The sequence below is a fragment of the Folsomia candida genome, unplaced genomic scaffold (assembly GCF_002217175.1).
Source record: "Folsomia candida strain VU population unplaced genomic scaffold, ASM221717v1 Fcan01_Sc002, whole genome shotgun sequence".
NCBI classification, from domain to species: domain Eukaryota; kingdom Metazoa; phylum Arthropoda; class Collembola; order Entomobryomorpha; family Isotomidae; genus Folsomia; species Folsomia candida.
The window spans coordinates 543,970-559,701 of NW_019091194.1; the positions used below are offsets into that span (position 1 = coordinate 543,970).

A 15,732-nucleotide genomic window follows, 5' to 3' on the forward strand; every position below is an offset into this window, starting at 1 on the left:
CCGGATTCGTAGCCAAAGCCATGCTTGGGTAAATGTGTGTGCACATTACATAACAGCCTATGGCTAATAACAACATAAACATGTACATATATATGTATGTATGTATACATATTGTGCAAAAAATTTTCGCAAATTCTCTCTCATTTGTCCATCCACATCAGACCACTGCTCACTTGCACTCGGTGGCTGCATGGCACGCATTCCATGACATTTAAACTGCCTAATAAACTCTTTACGCCGTGTGACTTTGACAAGTTATGGATTTATGACATGGGGAACCCCATACCATGAAATTTTTTGCAGGAGAATGGAAAAATTGGTAAAATTTCCTAAACTGATTTCCGGTTAAATTATTATAAGAACATTAGCATTATGCAGATACACGTTAATCTTAAAAGCGTAATGGGATCAATTTACAGGCTAGATTTGACATAGTACATCGTACCAGAAGAGAATTTGTTCCAACAATTGCACGCATTTTTTTCATAATAAAGATGATTCTTACATTGACCATCGATTGAACAATGATCAAGAGCTATTTATCATCGTCTTCCTTCTTGGAATCTCAGTTATCCATGAATTTAATTCCAAATGGTTGCATTAATTAATTAATTACTTTTCGATTGGTTTAATCATTTCAATAATTTACACGCCAGGAATGTCGATTCCACTCGGACTTCGATTTCTCTTGATAATTCAATTGCAATCTGAAGAGTTCCAGGTGTCAAGGTGTCCTTCATTTTTGATATTAAATGATTTTTTTGTAGATTGTCAGACTTTAGTGTCCATGTTTAATTTTACAATTATTTTATTTTTAATGTTATATTTACTAGATGAATGTTTTTATTGGGCGTAAATTTTTGATTAATTGTATTCAATGTCTGTTTTTGTCTGTTCAGAACAGTGTTCATTCGGCTCATTTTAAAATATTATGCTTTACATGTCACACAATTCTTAACTTACCAGTAATTTGCAACAATTCATAACTATTATTCGTTCGGAATTAATATGCAAATTAATGTGTCTCCTTGATCTCTTTACAGATAAAAGGTTGGAAAGTGTAGATTTATCCTATTTCAATTTCTGTCTGTCATTATTGCAGTGATGTCAGATACATAACTTTGCGAGCTTTTTGTAAACATGTTTTTTTCGTAAAAAAATATGTCCAAAAATGGGTTGAAACTTATCTTATCACGCCAGCCAATTTCCTGCGTCAATACGAGATTAGTTAATATATGGCATCTAAAAATTTCATATTCGATCCTCTCCCAAAAAACGTATGCACTTTAACCGTAAATTTGTCCCTGTAAATATTCAGCTTGAAAAATTTATAACTTAACTTTACCCAAGATTTTTTTTTATTACTACATCTTTTTACAAAATATTTGATATTTCATTTTACGTCAATTTATGTATATCATCGTCAACCGTTTAACCACTTATTATGAGTGCATGGAAAACTTGACAGAAACAAAATCCTCTGAATTTTCACATTTGCATAATCCATTACATTATACTGAATAAATTTATATAGATAATTTACTTTACAAGGCTTGACTAGCAACATTTTTTGTATCTGAATCCGCCCCCAGTTCAAAATCGAAGGTACGATTGTCCAAACCCTTGTTCTTGTTGGCCTCCATCAACTTGGTCTTTTCCTCGTCCTCGGGACACTCCCAGAAGTAAACGTCATCAAAATGCTGGTCGAGTGGGACGTTGTCGAACACCGGGGCACGTAGGATGAGACCTAATTCCAAAAATTTATAAAAAATTTAAAAATAATTAATTAAAATTTAAAATTTTAATTAATTATGAATTTGTCCCACTTACCGGTCAAACTTCCACCCACGATCGCAATGGCAAGCGTCACTCCTAACGTGGCGAGTTGATAGATGGCCTGCGACGCGGCGGTGCGTCCCTCGCCGGGCTCCACGTCCGCAAATTCGTTGACAATTTCCGAAAATTCGGACGAATTTTGTACCGGAGCACGAGCCGGGTATTGCTGGTAGAGACTGGAAGATTGTATGCAAAAATTGTGAGAAATTTGTATACACAATTTTATAGAATTTGGAAATTGTGAAAAAATACACACAATTTTATAAAATTTGGAAATTGTGAGAAATTTGGGCACACAATTTCATAAAATTTTGACACCCACCTATTCCCGTAAACTTGCTCGTTCGCCATAGCTGCCATAATTGTGCCCGCAATGCCACCAATAACTCCAGGCATTCCGTGTAAATTGTGCACCCCGCAGGTATCATGGAGCCCAAGTTTTGACTTGAGGAAGGGCTGCGGAGAAAATGGATCGATAATTAATTAATCAATCAATCAATAAATTTGTCAATTAATGATGGATGAATTTCAGTGGCCGCGGAAGCTGTGGGGACATTAACATTGCAGGATGGGGGAGGGAGGGGTTTATATAAGATGGGCAGATGATGCGGACACCGAACAACTGTGGGGACATTGTCCCTCTGTCCACACACTTCCGCGGCCACTGTTGTAATTAAGCATTGACTGAAGTTTGCAGATATTACATCTTGTATTCAATGTATTCAGTGGCCGCGGAAACCGTGGGGACATTAACATTGTAGGATAGGGGAGGGAGGGGTTTATATAACATGGGGAGATGGTAGGGATATCGAACAACCGTGGGGACATTGTCCCTCTGTCCCCACAAGATTCCGCGGCCACTGATTAATTTGCACGCACCGTTAAGTAAACGTATCCCAGCGTGGATATCGTGCCTGCAATGGAGCCAATGATCAAGGCGCCGAAGGGACGAATCATCAAATCGGCTACCGCCCCGACGGCCACACCCCCGGCCAACGTGGCATTCTGGATGTGCACCATGTCCAGCTTGTTCTCGTGGGAGAGGATTCCCGACCAGACGAAGGTCATGAGAAGAGAGGCGGACAAAGAGAGGAGCGTGTTGATTACGGCGCGATGCTGATCATCCCCAGAGGCAAGGGCCCCGTTGAAACCTAAACAAAAATAAGTGGGTTTATTCAACCTCAGTTTGATATTTTTTTTATAAAAAAAACTTACTTGGCCAGTAAATCCAGAGGAAAATTGTTCCTAATTTAAGAAAAAATAAGAGTTTTAGGTAACTTGTAAGCAGACACGGGTCAATTAGATAGACGAATAAAATTGGTATTTGGAGGTTTTCTGACATATTAATAATTGTATATCGCAAATATTTCGGTTATTGTTAGAAAAATATTTCACATATTTTTTTTAAATACAGAAACTTATTTTGATAAATTTCGACGACGAAATTTTTTCTAAAAAAATTGGACGTTACTAAAAATCTTGAAAGTCAAAATAATATGTCATGTACGATAATTAGATTTCGTACATTCACGTCAAACTTTAAACAATTGAATTCAATTTAACTCAATCTCATCCAAATTGCAGATTTCAAAATGTGCAAAGCATACATACTATTTTGAGAATAGTAAAGATTTTAACCAAGCAAAAACTAAAATCCACCATTGGCATATTCCTCTAAAAATAGATGGAAATAGGTAAATCCTTCCTACACAAATTGTCAAGTTTACGAGGTGAGAAAAAGTCAAGGTTGTTCCATTGTGAAGCAAAAGCTCCCTTTTTCGACACACATATTTACATACATTTCCACCTTCGCCCTTCCACTTGACACTCACTCACTCACCAATCATCGCAAAGAGATCAGAGGTCTTGGTGGCTGCCTCGTTCGTGGAGTTGATGTCCTTCGTCGGCTTCATCATGCGGCTCAACGCCAACCTGTTTCGAATCGTTGGGAAATTCAGACCTTTAATGTTTCCAATGTTTCAAACAACGTTTCAAAATTGTTTCAAAATTATTGTGGTTTTTTTTATTGAAATAAGGTGTCTAAAATTCCAATAAAAAACAAAACCGACAATAATTACCTGTTTCGAATTGTTTGAAAATTCAGACGTTTAATGTCTAATGTTTCAAAATTGTTTCATTGTCGGTATTGTCGGTTTTTTTAAATTGAAATTTCATTGTTTTAAAACCGACAATAATTTTGACTAAATTTACTGTAAAGTTGTAGTTTGCTTTTGACATTTTCATTTAAAAGTGAAAAGAATTAGGTTAAAATACCCAAAGTAAGCTCCGAACGCGTGAATAAACATGGAGCCTCCGACATCAATCGCTTTAAAGATTTCGGCCCCGATGTACTCATTCAACGAGTAGAGGAAGACCTCGATCAGCACCATGACCGTCAATTGGAAGGGCGACGAGACGCCGAGAATCCCTCCAAGCGAGATGAGCACCGCACCAGCCGCAAAGTCGGCGTTGATCAGGCTGGAAAATTTGAAAGTGGGTTTCTTCAGAATTTCTAAACTTTCATAATTTTTGGTATGTTTTCAAGACTTACGACGTAATTTCGATATTGATCATGCCATGATCGTCGTGATGGAATATTCCCCTGCACAGAATTCCCCACTGGATGGCGACCGCGGAAAGGAGCATGGTCAACCCGACGGCCGAATATCCATAACTAATTTATGAATATTTATGGTTTTTAATTTCAAAAATTTCAAAATTTCAAAATTGCGAACTCTGTCTGCTAAAACTTGAATTGAAATTACTTACCGTTTCAGAAACGTCATGAGGAACCCGAAACCGACGAAGATCATGACATGAACGTCCTGATACACTGTAGAGAATTCAAAAAGATAGAATTAAAATTCATTTTTTTAAGTATACAATTTTTTCAAAATTTGAAACCAATTTTTATTTTTTATGTACTCGAATCATATTTGACAATTGTATTGGCCTGTGGTCTAAGTCCGCCTTGGGACGGATTGACGTGATGCTTTTCATGGGACCCGTCCGCTTGGAGGTCATACCCGACAAAAATGGTGAACAAGAGGACGATCAAAACCTCCAAGCAGAGAAGGATGAGACCGAACTTGGCACGGTCTAAATTCATCGTGGTAGATTTTTTTCGAAAATATGAAACTACTCAATTTTAGAAAAAAATCCGAAGAATTCAGGTGTTCCAGGAAATGATGATTTCCAGGAAATCCAATTAACTAATCGTCCTACGTATATTTTTTTGAATGACAAAGTACAACCATCACTTAAAACCAGTGGGGCAAGACTGTGATCTTTCCTGGCAAACTGGACGCTTTTTCATCCAATTTCAAGTATGGAGTGGTAAAATAGCAGTAGTAGGAACCAAACCATTACAATAATAATAACAACGATCTTTACACTCCTATTGATACTACGGCTATATAGATAATTCAGATCATGTATCCACACAGTACGAATTGCACACTGCAGACGCCATGGGTAAGGCGTATCATCTTTGCGAATCTTGTATGTACAAATACACGCTCAGGACAAAAAGCTCACTGTTTTGTCCATGAACATGAACAGAGAAAGCGTACTGCTGGTTGATATGTACGAACGAATGATGATTTCAATAGGCGTGCTCAACTCGATCTCGGAAAAGTTTGCAAAAAAATCAGACTTGCAAATTTTTCCTGTTGACAAAATTATGTACAAATTTTGCCAAATTTTTTGCAGAAATTTTCGATCAAAAATTAACGTGACTAATATATTTATGTAAGTTACATAAAAACTGCTCATCTCTCCGCCTCTGTTCTCAGAATTACGAAAATATACTTATTCCATAAACTTTGAAGGATTTGCTTTGAATGTCAAACTAGGAATTAATCCCGTGGGGAAAAACAAGCTAATAAAAATAAACATTGGTCTTATAATCGCACGTCAATCACTCCTTCTGGTCTGCTACATGCTTCTTTAGTCATTTTATGTCATATGTCAAAATCCATTGAGTCATTAAAGGCTCCACATACATGCAAAATCCATACAAACAAACTTTTCATATCAGATAAAATACAGTAGTGAGGAGCAATAAATACCATATTTTTAGTACTAAATAATCTCTACTTTTACGATATTTCACCAGACGCGGAGCAGCCCAGTAGTAGTAGCAAAAAGTTATATTTTGTTTGTATAACACGGTCCGAGGAGGAAGGAGAAGAATTGGATTGGATTTATAATCCAAGGTCTTTAATTTAAAAGGTCTAATTACCAAGAGAGAGAGACCCCATCAAACAAATGTATATGAATTATTTTTCATGCACAAGCTACCAATGTAATGTTCGTTGAAAGCATTCGGATTAGATTCTGAACATGACAGGGACGCCATGCCACGCCAGCTTTTTTACGAGTGTGTCATGTGCTGTGTGCTTATTTTAAATGGAAATACATTATATTTTGCTAAATATACATACATGAACTAAAGATTCTATTGAACGAGTAATGATTTTAAATACATCTTTTGGAAGAACAACAATTAGCAAATTACGAGTAATTGGAGGTCATAATTGATTTGAGAGAGTCTAATAAATACGATTCTTTCTTCTTCTTCTTTTTTATTGCAAGTTGTAAAATATTTTGCCAAGTTTTTTTTTTCAAACTTGAATCCCTAATGAATCGGCGTGAACCGGAATTGAATCGAATTTTTATACAAATCTGTCCCGATCTTGATCACCCCACTACGAGCATCGTAATACTGTTAATGATCATAATACTGGAATGTACCGTACTCTAAACAAACTATTTAAGAACTGTAACAAAACAAGGCGTATGTATGTATGTACCTATGTAAAAGTAGGGAAAGTGACTAATTGTATGGTCAAATTATACGAATAGATAATTTGCATGATTTGTACCACCAAGTAACAAACAAGCATTCATAGTTACCCCATCAAGTCAATTGCTCGTCATTCATCATCATAATCATCTTTTTAGCACTTGAATGGGTCCGCAGGAGAGTCAGGAGAATTACATAAATAACGTTCTGGTCGACACTGGACTGGTGGTCGAAGGAGGATTTGGATTTAGACGAGAAAATATGCTATTAAAAACATACAGCTACTAAAAAAGTTAAGCCAGGCCAGGCCACACACCATCAACAGTGACCGCGGAAGGCTGTGGACAGTGGGACAATGTCCCCACGGTTATTCGATGTCCGCATCATCTGCCCATCTTATACAAACCCGGCCCTCCCCCATCCTACAATGTCCCCACATGTCCCCACGGCTTCCGCGGCCACTGACCATCCATGATCTGATCATGAATATGAGAAGACGAACCACACACCACATATTCAAATATCTACATACATACATACAAAAGTACAAGGCCACATAAAATTAGACCTCATGCATGCAGAATTTTTCGGGAAACGGAATTATGTACAAAGTTGTTGTTTTTTTCATGTCCATTAAGATTTTACGAGCAATTAAATTCCTTCTTCTCCTTTTACTTTTGTGACCTATTTAAATAATCAATCTGAAAATAAACAAAGCTAAATTTATCCATTTACTTACTTGAATCGTATCGGAGAAGTTTCTGTCTCGCCATTCGTTCATGCTCGAGATATGCGAGGAAGAGTTTGTTGTCTTCTGGGGATGGAGGGAGGAGACCACCACCTCCCGCGAGGGGGGAAAATGGACCGGGTGGTGGTGGACCAACGCCGAACAGGGGACCGTATGGCGGATACAGGTTTGGATTTCGACCACTCACGCTGGTTCCGGGGGGTGGGGTTGCCGGCTGATGGGAGGCGGAAGGGTGAGCATTTTTCTGTAAAAAATATTTGCATGGGTCAAAATTATGGGTACATATTTAACTTAAATTTACTTATAATGGAGACGCAAATCATGTTCAGCCCAGATTATTTTTTTGCAATGTTAGTTTGAAAGAGCAACTCTTTAGAAACAATGTTTAGTGCGGTACTTGAGCAGATGCGAAAAATTTAGCAAGTTCTGGACGCCATACGTTTGAGAAAACGTTGCTCTGTAGAACCGAGCGTTTCCGCGAACTTGCGGAATTTGCGTTTCCCAAAATTTGCTGAATTTTTCCCATCTGCTAGAGTGTCGCACTACTGTAAATATTGTTGCAAAAAAACCCTCTTTTGAACTAACATGACCAAAAAATAATATGACTTGAACATGATTTACGTCCCCATTCTTAGTCTGTGTAAGTACCCTCATCTGCGAAATTGTGACGGCGTCCGCCTGTTCGGAATCATAGTTGACGAAAATGGCAAATAAGATGATGATAAGAACCTGAAATCCAAGCAGGATTCGTTCCATCGCTTTAGTTAAGGGTTTCTTCACTTCCTTTCGATACTTGATGGTTGGATTTCGCTTGTTCTTCTTATCGGGAGGAATAACGTTCTTCTGGCCGCCTTGGAGGTCAAGTGTGCTGTCGCCAAGGCTTGATGGGATTGAGGACGTCGAGGCACCGGAGAAGGGGAACACGGTGTTCATTTCATTTCGATGAGGAGTATAAATATAGGAAATTATTGAATATGAAATAATTTTGGGCCGAATTTTAGGACAAGAATTTTTTTACCAAATGTCTGGAAGGTTTCTGGTTGTTAGTGGACACCGAGGAAGCGATGCAGAAAGTGGGTGACCCCAATGGAGTGGAAGTGGATTTTATGTATGAAAATGTAAAAATGACCACCCACTGACATGAAGAAATGTGCCTACATAAAAGTACGAGGGCTTCCGTGACCCAAATTTTAGCAAATGCGTTTTGCGAACTGGGTTGACAGTCTCATCAGGGGTTTGGACATGTGTCATGTCCGATGGGAAGAAAAACCACTTAAAAATGCAAAACCTACTGGAAATGCTGGGCTGAGCTAATTATTAATTGAAATTCAATCCCAAACTTCTATTCTGATCAGCTATTTTTCCCATATTGACAAAAAAATATCTCAATATTCCCAAAAAGATAATCCTAGAGCTCTTCAAAATAATAAATTTTAACTTTTTATTCAATTCGTAATGAAATTTGTATGGTATAAATTTCATATCATCATATTTACCAAAATAATATCCTATTCAAGCATTTTCTTCTCCAACTAAGGTCCTAATTACAACAAAACTAATGATAATTTGTCCTCTTCCTTCAGCTCGAACCTAAGATTAAACTACCAACTCGTTGACCTATAATTTTAATTTAGAATAAACATATGTATGCATAAGGGTAAGTAATTATCGCATCATCACTAAAGATAACCAATTAATTAGCTTCCCCTCGTCAAGAAAAAAAGGTGTTGTTTTGAGGGTAATGGATGAATGATGGAGGAAACACACGTAAGAATATAAGAATTATTTAGTCCCCGGCGCTGTGATCCTTTCCTTTGTTCTTGTTCTTGCCCCCTTTGCTGGACGCGTTCGAGGAGACGGAAGAGTTGCAGGACATTGTAGAGTCCGCGTTAGTTGAATCCTTGTCTGAGGCAATGGGCAAGGCGTGGTTCTAATTTGAAAGTTAAAGGTAGGTCAGAATCTAGTAAATTAATACTTAATGCATCTTTTTTGACATACCACGGCCTTCTTTGCCTCCTTAAACACGGCGTCTGCCACGTTGGACGTGCTCTCGAGCCGGTGACGGACCCGACCAACGACGCGATCCTTTGCCGTTCCCAAAAGTCCGAAGAATTGAGCGAGAAGGTTCCACCCTCGTTCAGACCTCTTTTCGTCTTCACCAGTCGTGTGAGTCTTGCGTTTGTCTTGCTCTGCAATTAGGGAATAAATCACAATTTGTATAACTAAATCAAGGTGGGTGTGTGTTTGGATAAAATATCTTACCATCATCACTCGGTGGCAAAACTTTGTCCAATGTCTTTGACGCTGTGCCAAGAATAAATTGTAAAATGTCGAAATAAGTCTGGACCGGACGTGAGATGAGGACGCCTTCTGACGCTTTAGTGACACGAAGCTTGGTTTCCAAAAGTTTGTGTGTTACTGCTCCCGTCACGTCGGACATTATCTAATTAATTGCGAATTATTAAAATAAAATTGAAACGGGGTTCATTGTACAGAAAATGTTTAAATACGATCCGTACCACTTGCGGCTCTTGCTTAATGACAGGAACTTTATCCTCCAAATTTGCGAGTCCTGTGGCGGCAAAGTTATCAATCTTATGCAGAGGTTGACCGGCAAGGCAAAGACCTCTCTGCGCAAATGGGGTCACACGACCGACCACGGCGCCCGTAACACTCTCCGCAAGTTCCAGTGATTTGTGAGTGATGGTGTTGAAATCCTGTAATAATTTAACAATAATTAGTTATATAGAAAGGGAAATTATGTCCAGTCCAGTAACATAATTCCGATTGGATGAATAGAATTATGTCATCATCATGTGTCACCCTGACCCCGTGATAATGACCTTTGATGCGGACGATGAATACCGTGCACGGTATTAATCGGAACGTCAAAATTATACTAATTGAACTCCCTTGAACTTGTGTAAAGAATAGAAATATTTAATACCTTAACCCTTCCATAAAGTCCGGCGGCATGTCCCACGCCAAACTTGACGACAGGAATATCCAAGACTTTCTTCAAGAATTTAGTGGGTAAAGCTGATCCGTCCCCGTTGCACTGGGTGTGCTGTTGTGCTTCCATTTCTCGCTGATGTGCACGCCTCATACACCTGGGGGCACGAAAATCTGCAAATTATGGAACAAAATCTTAAATAATTGTCCATAAAGAAACGCCCCCGAAACAAAAAATATATATTCTTCAGCTAAAAAATATCCATCCCCGAAAAGAGAAAGGACGCCACGACCTGACCCTGACCCTGACCCCGACCCCACAATCTGTGACCTTTACTTACTCTTAGTTCCGGAAATGGGGGGACCACACCGCAGATTATCGGGAGAAAAAGAGGAGGATGAGCTTTAAGACACCAACCAAACCAAACTACAAGAATTGGACTGACTTGTGTCACCAAATCCTCTGAGTTGAAAGATTAACTTTTATCTAAACGAACTTGTCCGTCGTCCTTTTTCCTTCTTCAGACGACGGATGGAAAAGATAATGCGAGTATGGAAATGGATCGTATTATCGTCATTTTCTGGGGAGACTGACTGCCACTGCTGCTACTGATCTCATTTGCATGAACTGGACTCACTCCTCGCTAACTGTCATGCCTTATAAATTTTAATGTCAAGTTGTTGGTTATTAACACGAGAGTTTTTCATGTCCTTTAACTGGCCGGGTCCAATTTACATTTTACAGTTCAAACTCGGTCGGACTTTGACATTTGGGTGCATACTGTGTACTGATTAAATTACAGGCTTGCTTATGAACTCGTGAATAAGAAACTACTGAACTAATTTACCTATTCTTGAAGAAATGGTGATTTTACACCTACATAACTCCTTGACATTTAAGAAGAACAGTTATAATACAGTAATAAATAATGCTGGGAATTGTGTAACGATGCAAATTCAAAAATGCGGGCCCAATAACCTTGCAGAGTAAAGGTCAGTTAAACTGACTCAGTTTAGTTTACGAGGAATTTAATTATGCTCATTTAACCACCATAAATAAATTATAAATGCACCGCAATGAAAGAAACTGCTGATAAATTTACTACTACCAAAGTGAATTATGGATGGATGAATGATTGATTGATTAGAAGAAATATAAACAAATGTGCAAAATACATGTGCAAAATTTATTGCAAATTTTTGCTGTTGTACCGAAAAGTTGTTGTTCGTACATACCTTTTGTCACGGTCTTTGGCTACAAAGCAACAGGTGGAAATATTCGCACTTCTTTTTTTTGCTAATCCAGGTGTAATGTAATCAGACCTTTCAATCAGCACTGTTTATGGCGCAGTTTATTTAATAGTAAGCAAAACTCGTAAACAAAACTGACTTTGGAAAAATTTTCTGTTATTGTAAAAGATTCACACAATTACATACTTAAATATTTAGAAAAGTTTCTCTTTCAACTTTTTACTAAAAGAAGTTAGTTGACTTGACTCGCGGAAAAGTGGAAGTGGATTATTTGCCAACGACACGAATTGGAAGACTGAGAGCTGAATTTATTTTATGCTGCAAGGTGGAAGTAGTCTAACTAACTAACTAACTTTAAGATAAGTAATTGTTGGTCAAGCTATATGATGACGAGGATGATGATATTATTTTATTAGTACCACGACAGGGGATGACGATATAATTCAAAGTTCTTTAACTTGTTTACCAAGAAAAATATCATTAGCATGGGTGAGAAGGTGGTTGCTTGTTGGTGGTGGTTATATGCAAGATAAGGTATTTCTTACTTATGCACAAGTAACCTCTTATTCTCATTCTCATTGTACAAATTTTGTTGAGAAATGTGTATAAGTCAAGTGGTAAATACACATGGATTTACACGTTATTATAGCGAGATATTAGTCATGCAGACATTGCAGACTTGTTGATGATGGATTCGCAAATAATTCGCATGGTTAAAGAATATGTAAGAATACGTGTCGTAATTGCTAACACGTATTGCTAATTTTTGGTTTGCTGAATAAAATTTAATTTACTTCCTCTCCTTTATTAGTAGTAATAATTTCCTCCCTGTATCAGCATGCTTTACGGGATTGTTGACTTGTTGGGGGTTATATTTTGCTAAATGTGTTATGGAATGGAATATAATGATTCATTACATGTTATGTTGTGAAATGAAATGAATGATTTTTTTGGGTGCAGTGGATTTAAGTAATGCAGTTTAATTTGTTTATTTATGTAAATGAGTTGGTTGATATGAAATATTTTGACGTGCAGGCAGAGGAGGAACAAGGAGAAGAGGACACAAGTCCAAGAAGAACACGGAACAATCGTGTGGCTGAGCACGTGCCGGCTATACAAACGTGTTAACTGTAAGTATGTATTAACTTTAACTGTGTTGCAGTTATGTAAATGTCCAAAGTCAAAAGTTGACTTGATTTGAGATTTGACCAGTAATTAGAGATGTGCATAGGGCAGGGTATACCCTAAAAAAACCCTACCCTGCCCTACCCTATAGGGCTTTGGGCGGGCGGGCTTTTATTACCCTGAATTTTTAAGGGTAGGGTAGGGTAGGGCTTTTTAAAGTAGGGCATAGGGACGGGCGGGCTTTTTTGTATGTACACCAATATGCTGTAGGGCAGGGTAGGGCTTTTCTGCTTTACAATAACGCAGTCAACCATCGAGCAGGCCATTAGAAGTGAGACGCGGGACAATCTTGTCATCTTTCTACTATATTAATTCACTTGTGTTACAAGTACTTAAAATTGATTATACTATGGAGATTGACTACTCCATGTTGACATTTGTTACTGGTGTGGCGACACAAAATTTCGAAAGTTGCAAAAAGACTCAAAATTTCGTGCGTCACATTCCATAGATATAAGAATTGTTGAACCACAGGAGTACGAGAGCCAAGAACTTCATATTTGTCCGGTGGAAACGTAACGAAATTACCTTTGATTTACAAAATTACTAGACCATTTTTAAAGTTTTAATGTCATTATAATTTTTTTCAATCATCATAATTGCGAACTTAATATATTGATATTATTAGTTGCTTTAAACGATTTACATAAACAATTATGAATAGGGCCTGGGCCCGAAGCCCTTTAGGGTAGGGTAGGGCTTTTATTGATTAAGAAAATCTAGGGTAGGGCTAGGGCGGGCTTTATTTTTCCAGGGTAGGGCAGGCCCGGGTTTCAATTTTACCCTACCCTATAGGGTAGGGTAGGGCAGGGCTGGGCCAAGTAGGGTATAGGGTAGGGCGGACAATGAAAAATGCCTGCCCTGCACATCTCTACCAGTAATGCAACCAGATTTTAGTCCAATACAAACAGCGGCCGCGGAAGCCGTTGGGACATCGGGGGACATTAACATTACAGAATAAGGGAGGGATGGGTTTATATAAGATGGGCAGATGATGGGGACATCGAACAACCGTGGGGACATTGTCCCTCTGTCCCCACCCTTCCGCGGCCACTGTCCAGTACAAATATAGCATGAGAGGAAATACATGTCATCATGTGCGTATGGAGAATTTTAGGATTTGCTTGGGTTTGACGATGATTAATTTATTTATGGTTTTATTAGCACGTGCAAATATTCTGACTAATGCGAGAGGGATTCGTTTTGACGAGACATGGACATGGACAAGAGCTCATTGGACCTTGTCCTCTGGAATGTGACCTGTTTCGAAATGAATCATTTTACTTTGCGGTAGTTGTGATGGATGATTTAGTTATCTACAAATTAAGGTTGAGTTCCTCTCCTAGAGTTAAATTTAATCGTTATACATAATTATTGTGCAATGAAACTAGACGACATGAATTTAATGAGAATAATCTAAATGCAAAAGTTAGACTTGTACATAAATAAAAATTGGGTTGCAGATTTTACTTTACGCGGAAAAGAAACTAGATATATTTACAAATAGGTAACTATCAATTTGAGCGTTAGATTGATTTTTTAACGAATTCGGACATCTGAGCATCCACGGAACGTTTCCTGTGGTCCACATCCCGAAGCAGAGGTGCCGTTTCCGCAATCTCCCCAGCCATTTCCGGCCCTGGTAAAAAAATAATAATAATCAGGTCAGAATAATAATTTTGAATTTCAAAATGTTTTTTTTGTCGAAATAATTTTTTTCGAAAAACATACCTGTAGTTCCATTGAATAATGCAGTGATCACATCTAACTCCTGATGGAAGTTGAAGCCTGGATCGCATTAGTCCGGTGGACGCGGCTGGCAATTTGGTCCCCCCGGCGCCAGGACCATCAGCAATTCGGAGTACATTCTGATTGAAACAGGCTTGATTTTCGGTTTGGGGGTTTGTGCACAGACGGAATTCCATCGCACCCAAGTGACTCGTGGTCAAATCAATCTAAATATAAGAATAATTAATTAATAATTAATTAATTAATAATAATATTATTATTATTATTAATACCTCAATATCGATAACCTGTCCGGATTGATAATCTCCCGTGATGATTCCTCTGTACCAGGTGCCTCCAATTTCGTTGGGGCGTGGGGTCGGGTCCGACGCTCGGTCACCGCACACGCCACAATTGCTTCCTGGCTCGTCAGCCTGGTGAAGTCCTCCGCAGTAGAGTTGGTTATCATCATAGTTTGCTGGGGGATTTTGCCCCGCAAATTCTGGCACCCTCCAAATTGAACTTCTGTTTGGTGGGCGCATAAACCTGCCTATAAAGTTAATTTTAAATTAATTAACTGCAGTTAGATAAGTAAATTTACGTATTTAATATTTACCGTGGGCGTCGACGGCGATGAGGAGACCGCCGCTGAGAACGAGGGCAAAGACGAAAAGGTGCTGCATTTTGAGGTTCGTGTCGTCGTACCGTTTTTTGAGCAATGGTGATAACCCTGCCGGACCAGGGGCAGCTTTATATGTCAAGCTCAAGTGGGTTGGATGGGTAGTAACGCTTGCAAATTAATACATAATTGTTGAGTGGGGACATGTACACATTATTTGTACGAGGATGGGACAGTTGACAAGCAAGATAACAACTTATCAGGAGAGAGAAGAGAGAACGATCATGAGATGATCAACGGCATATTTATGGAGTTTCCAAATTGATCTTTGTCACTATTTATAAAATATTCAAATTTTTTCTGGCTAAAAAATGAACAAAACATTTCCCAGATTTGTTTGCAGTGCGTTTTCATAATTTCTGAAAATGCAATATATTTAATGTGTGACACCTGTTTGCAAATATTTGCATATATTTGCATACAATGTTTCTGGAAAAATATTTACGAAGTCATGCACGGATCCGATGAGCTTTGTTGTTCGCCAGGCTGGATAACGATCAATCATATCAGCACACAATAGTAATTAACTAATCAATCAATCAGTCC

At 38.4% G+C, this 15,732-nt stretch overlaps 4 protein-coding genes and 1 long non-coding RNA gene across 6 annotated transcripts; 1 reads left to right on the forward strand and 4 right to left on the reverse strand.

Annotated features, from left to right (window-relative positions):
• Positions 1-1,327: 1,327 nt before the first annotated feature.
• On the reverse strand, positions 1,328-5,130 carry LOC110844755 (ammonium transporter Rh type A). The gene is made up of 10 exons (XM_022091034.2): positions 4,762-5,130; positions 4,606-4,669; positions 4,388-4,510; positions 4,111-4,314; positions 3,677-3,768; positions 3,052-3,081; positions 2,716-2,987; positions 2,159-2,292; positions 1,831-2,012; positions 1,328-1,747 (listed from the first exon to the last, which is right to left on the reverse strand). The coding sequence occupies exons 1-10, from the start codon at positions 4,943-4,945 to the stop codon at positions 1,545-1,547; spliced, it is 1,488 nt and encodes a 495-aa protein (XP_021946726.1). The 5' UTR covers positions 4,946-5,130; the 3' UTR covers positions 1,328-1,544.
• A 2,244-nt stretch (positions 5,131-7,374) lies between these two features.
• On the reverse strand, positions 7,375-8,324 carry LOC118434658 (formin-B-like). Its single transcript, XM_035848694.1, has 2 exons — positions 8,040-8,324; positions 7,375-7,635 (listed from the first exon to the last, which is right to left on the reverse strand). The coding sequence occupies exons 1-2, from the start codon at positions 8,322-8,324 to the stop codon at positions 7,375-7,377; spliced, it is 546 nt and encodes a 181-aa protein (XP_035704587.1).
• A 494-nt stretch (positions 8,325-8,818) lies between these two features.
• On the reverse strand, positions 8,819-11,734 carry LOC110844757. 2 transcript variants are annotated; one of them, XM_022091038.2, is made up of 6 exons: positions 11,580-11,734; positions 10,339-10,517; positions 9,911-10,108; positions 9,654-9,834; positions 9,390-9,580; positions 8,819-9,321 (listed from the first exon to the last, which is right to left on the reverse strand). In XM_022091038.2, exons 2-6 carry the CDS (start codon positions 10,495-10,497, stop codon positions 9,178-9,180), a joined length of 873 nt encoding a protein of 290 aa, XP_021946730.1. In that variant the 5' UTR covers positions 10,498-10,517; positions 11,580-11,734; the 3' UTR covers positions 8,819-9,177. The 2 variants fall into 2 exon arrangements, with proteins under 2 accessions (XP_021946730.1, XP_021946729.1); XM_022091037.2 differs by lacking the exon at positions 11,580-11,734 and adding an exon at positions 10,685-10,844.
• A 308-nt stretch (positions 11,735-12,042) lies between these two features.
• On the forward strand, positions 12,043-14,248 carry LOC118434681. Its single transcript, XR_004834182.1, has 2 exons — positions 12,043-12,724; positions 13,944-14,248. It is a non-coding gene; the product is annotated as an uncharacterized LOC118434681 (long non-coding RNA).
• On the reverse strand, positions 14,209-15,415 carry LOC110843808. The gene is made up of 4 exons (XM_022089848.2): positions 15,124-15,415; positions 14,801-15,057; positions 14,511-14,734; positions 14,209-14,418 (listed from the first exon to the last, which is right to left on the reverse strand). The coding sequence occupies exons 1-4, from the start codon at positions 15,188-15,190 to the stop codon at positions 14,319-14,321; spliced, it is 648 nt and encodes a 215-aa protein (XP_021945540.1). The 5' UTR covers positions 15,191-15,415; the 3' UTR covers positions 14,209-14,318.
• Positions 15,416-15,732: the final 317 nt, after the last annotated feature.

Bases quoted from the DNA above. Each gene is read 5' to 3' on its own strand.
- LOC110844755 (XM_022091034.2), bottom strand. From the start codon at position 4,945: ATGAATTTAGACCGTGCCAAGTTCGGTCTCATCCTTCTCTGCTTGGAG. The intron at 4,511-4,605 runs GTAAGTAATTTC...TTCATAAATTAG, and splicing joins CTCATGACGTTTCTGAAACG to TTATGGATATTCGGCCGTCG. The intron at 1,748-1,830 runs GTAAGTGGGACA...TTTTGGAATTAG, and splicing joins CGTGGGTGGAAGTTTGACCG to GTCTCATCCTACGTGCCCCG.
- LOC118434658 (XM_035848694.1), bottom strand. From the start codon at position 8,324: ATGAACACCGTGTTCCCCTTCTCCGGTGCCTCGACGTCCTCAATCCCA. The intron at 7,636-8,039 runs GTACTTACACAG...TATTTTTTACAG, and splicing joins TCACAATTTCGCAGATGAGG to AAAAATGCTCACCCTTCCGC.
- LOC110844757 (XM_022091038.2), bottom strand. From the start codon at position 10,497: ATGAGGCGTGCACATCAGCGAGAAATGGAAGCACAACAGCACACCCAG. The intron at 10,109-10,338 runs GTATTAAATATT...AAATTATTACAG, and splicing joins GACTTTATGGAAGGGTTAAG to GATTTCAACACCATCACTCA. The intron at 9,322-9,389 runs GTATGTCAAAAA...CTTTCAAATTAG, and splicing joins AGGAGGCAAAGAAGGCCGTG to AACCACGCCTTGCCCATTGC.
- LOC110843808 (XM_022089848.2), bottom strand. From the start codon at position 15,190: ATGCAGCACCTTTTCGTCTTTGCCCTCGTTCTCAGCGGCGGTCTCCTC. The intron at 14,735-14,800 runs GTATTAATAATA...TCTTATATTTAG, and splicing joins GACAGGTTATCGATATTGAG to ATTGATTTGACCACGAGTCA. The intron at 14,419-14,510 runs GTATGTTTTTCG...TTTTTTTACCAG, and splicing joins ATTATTCAATGGAACTACAG to GGCCGGAAATGGCTGGGGAG.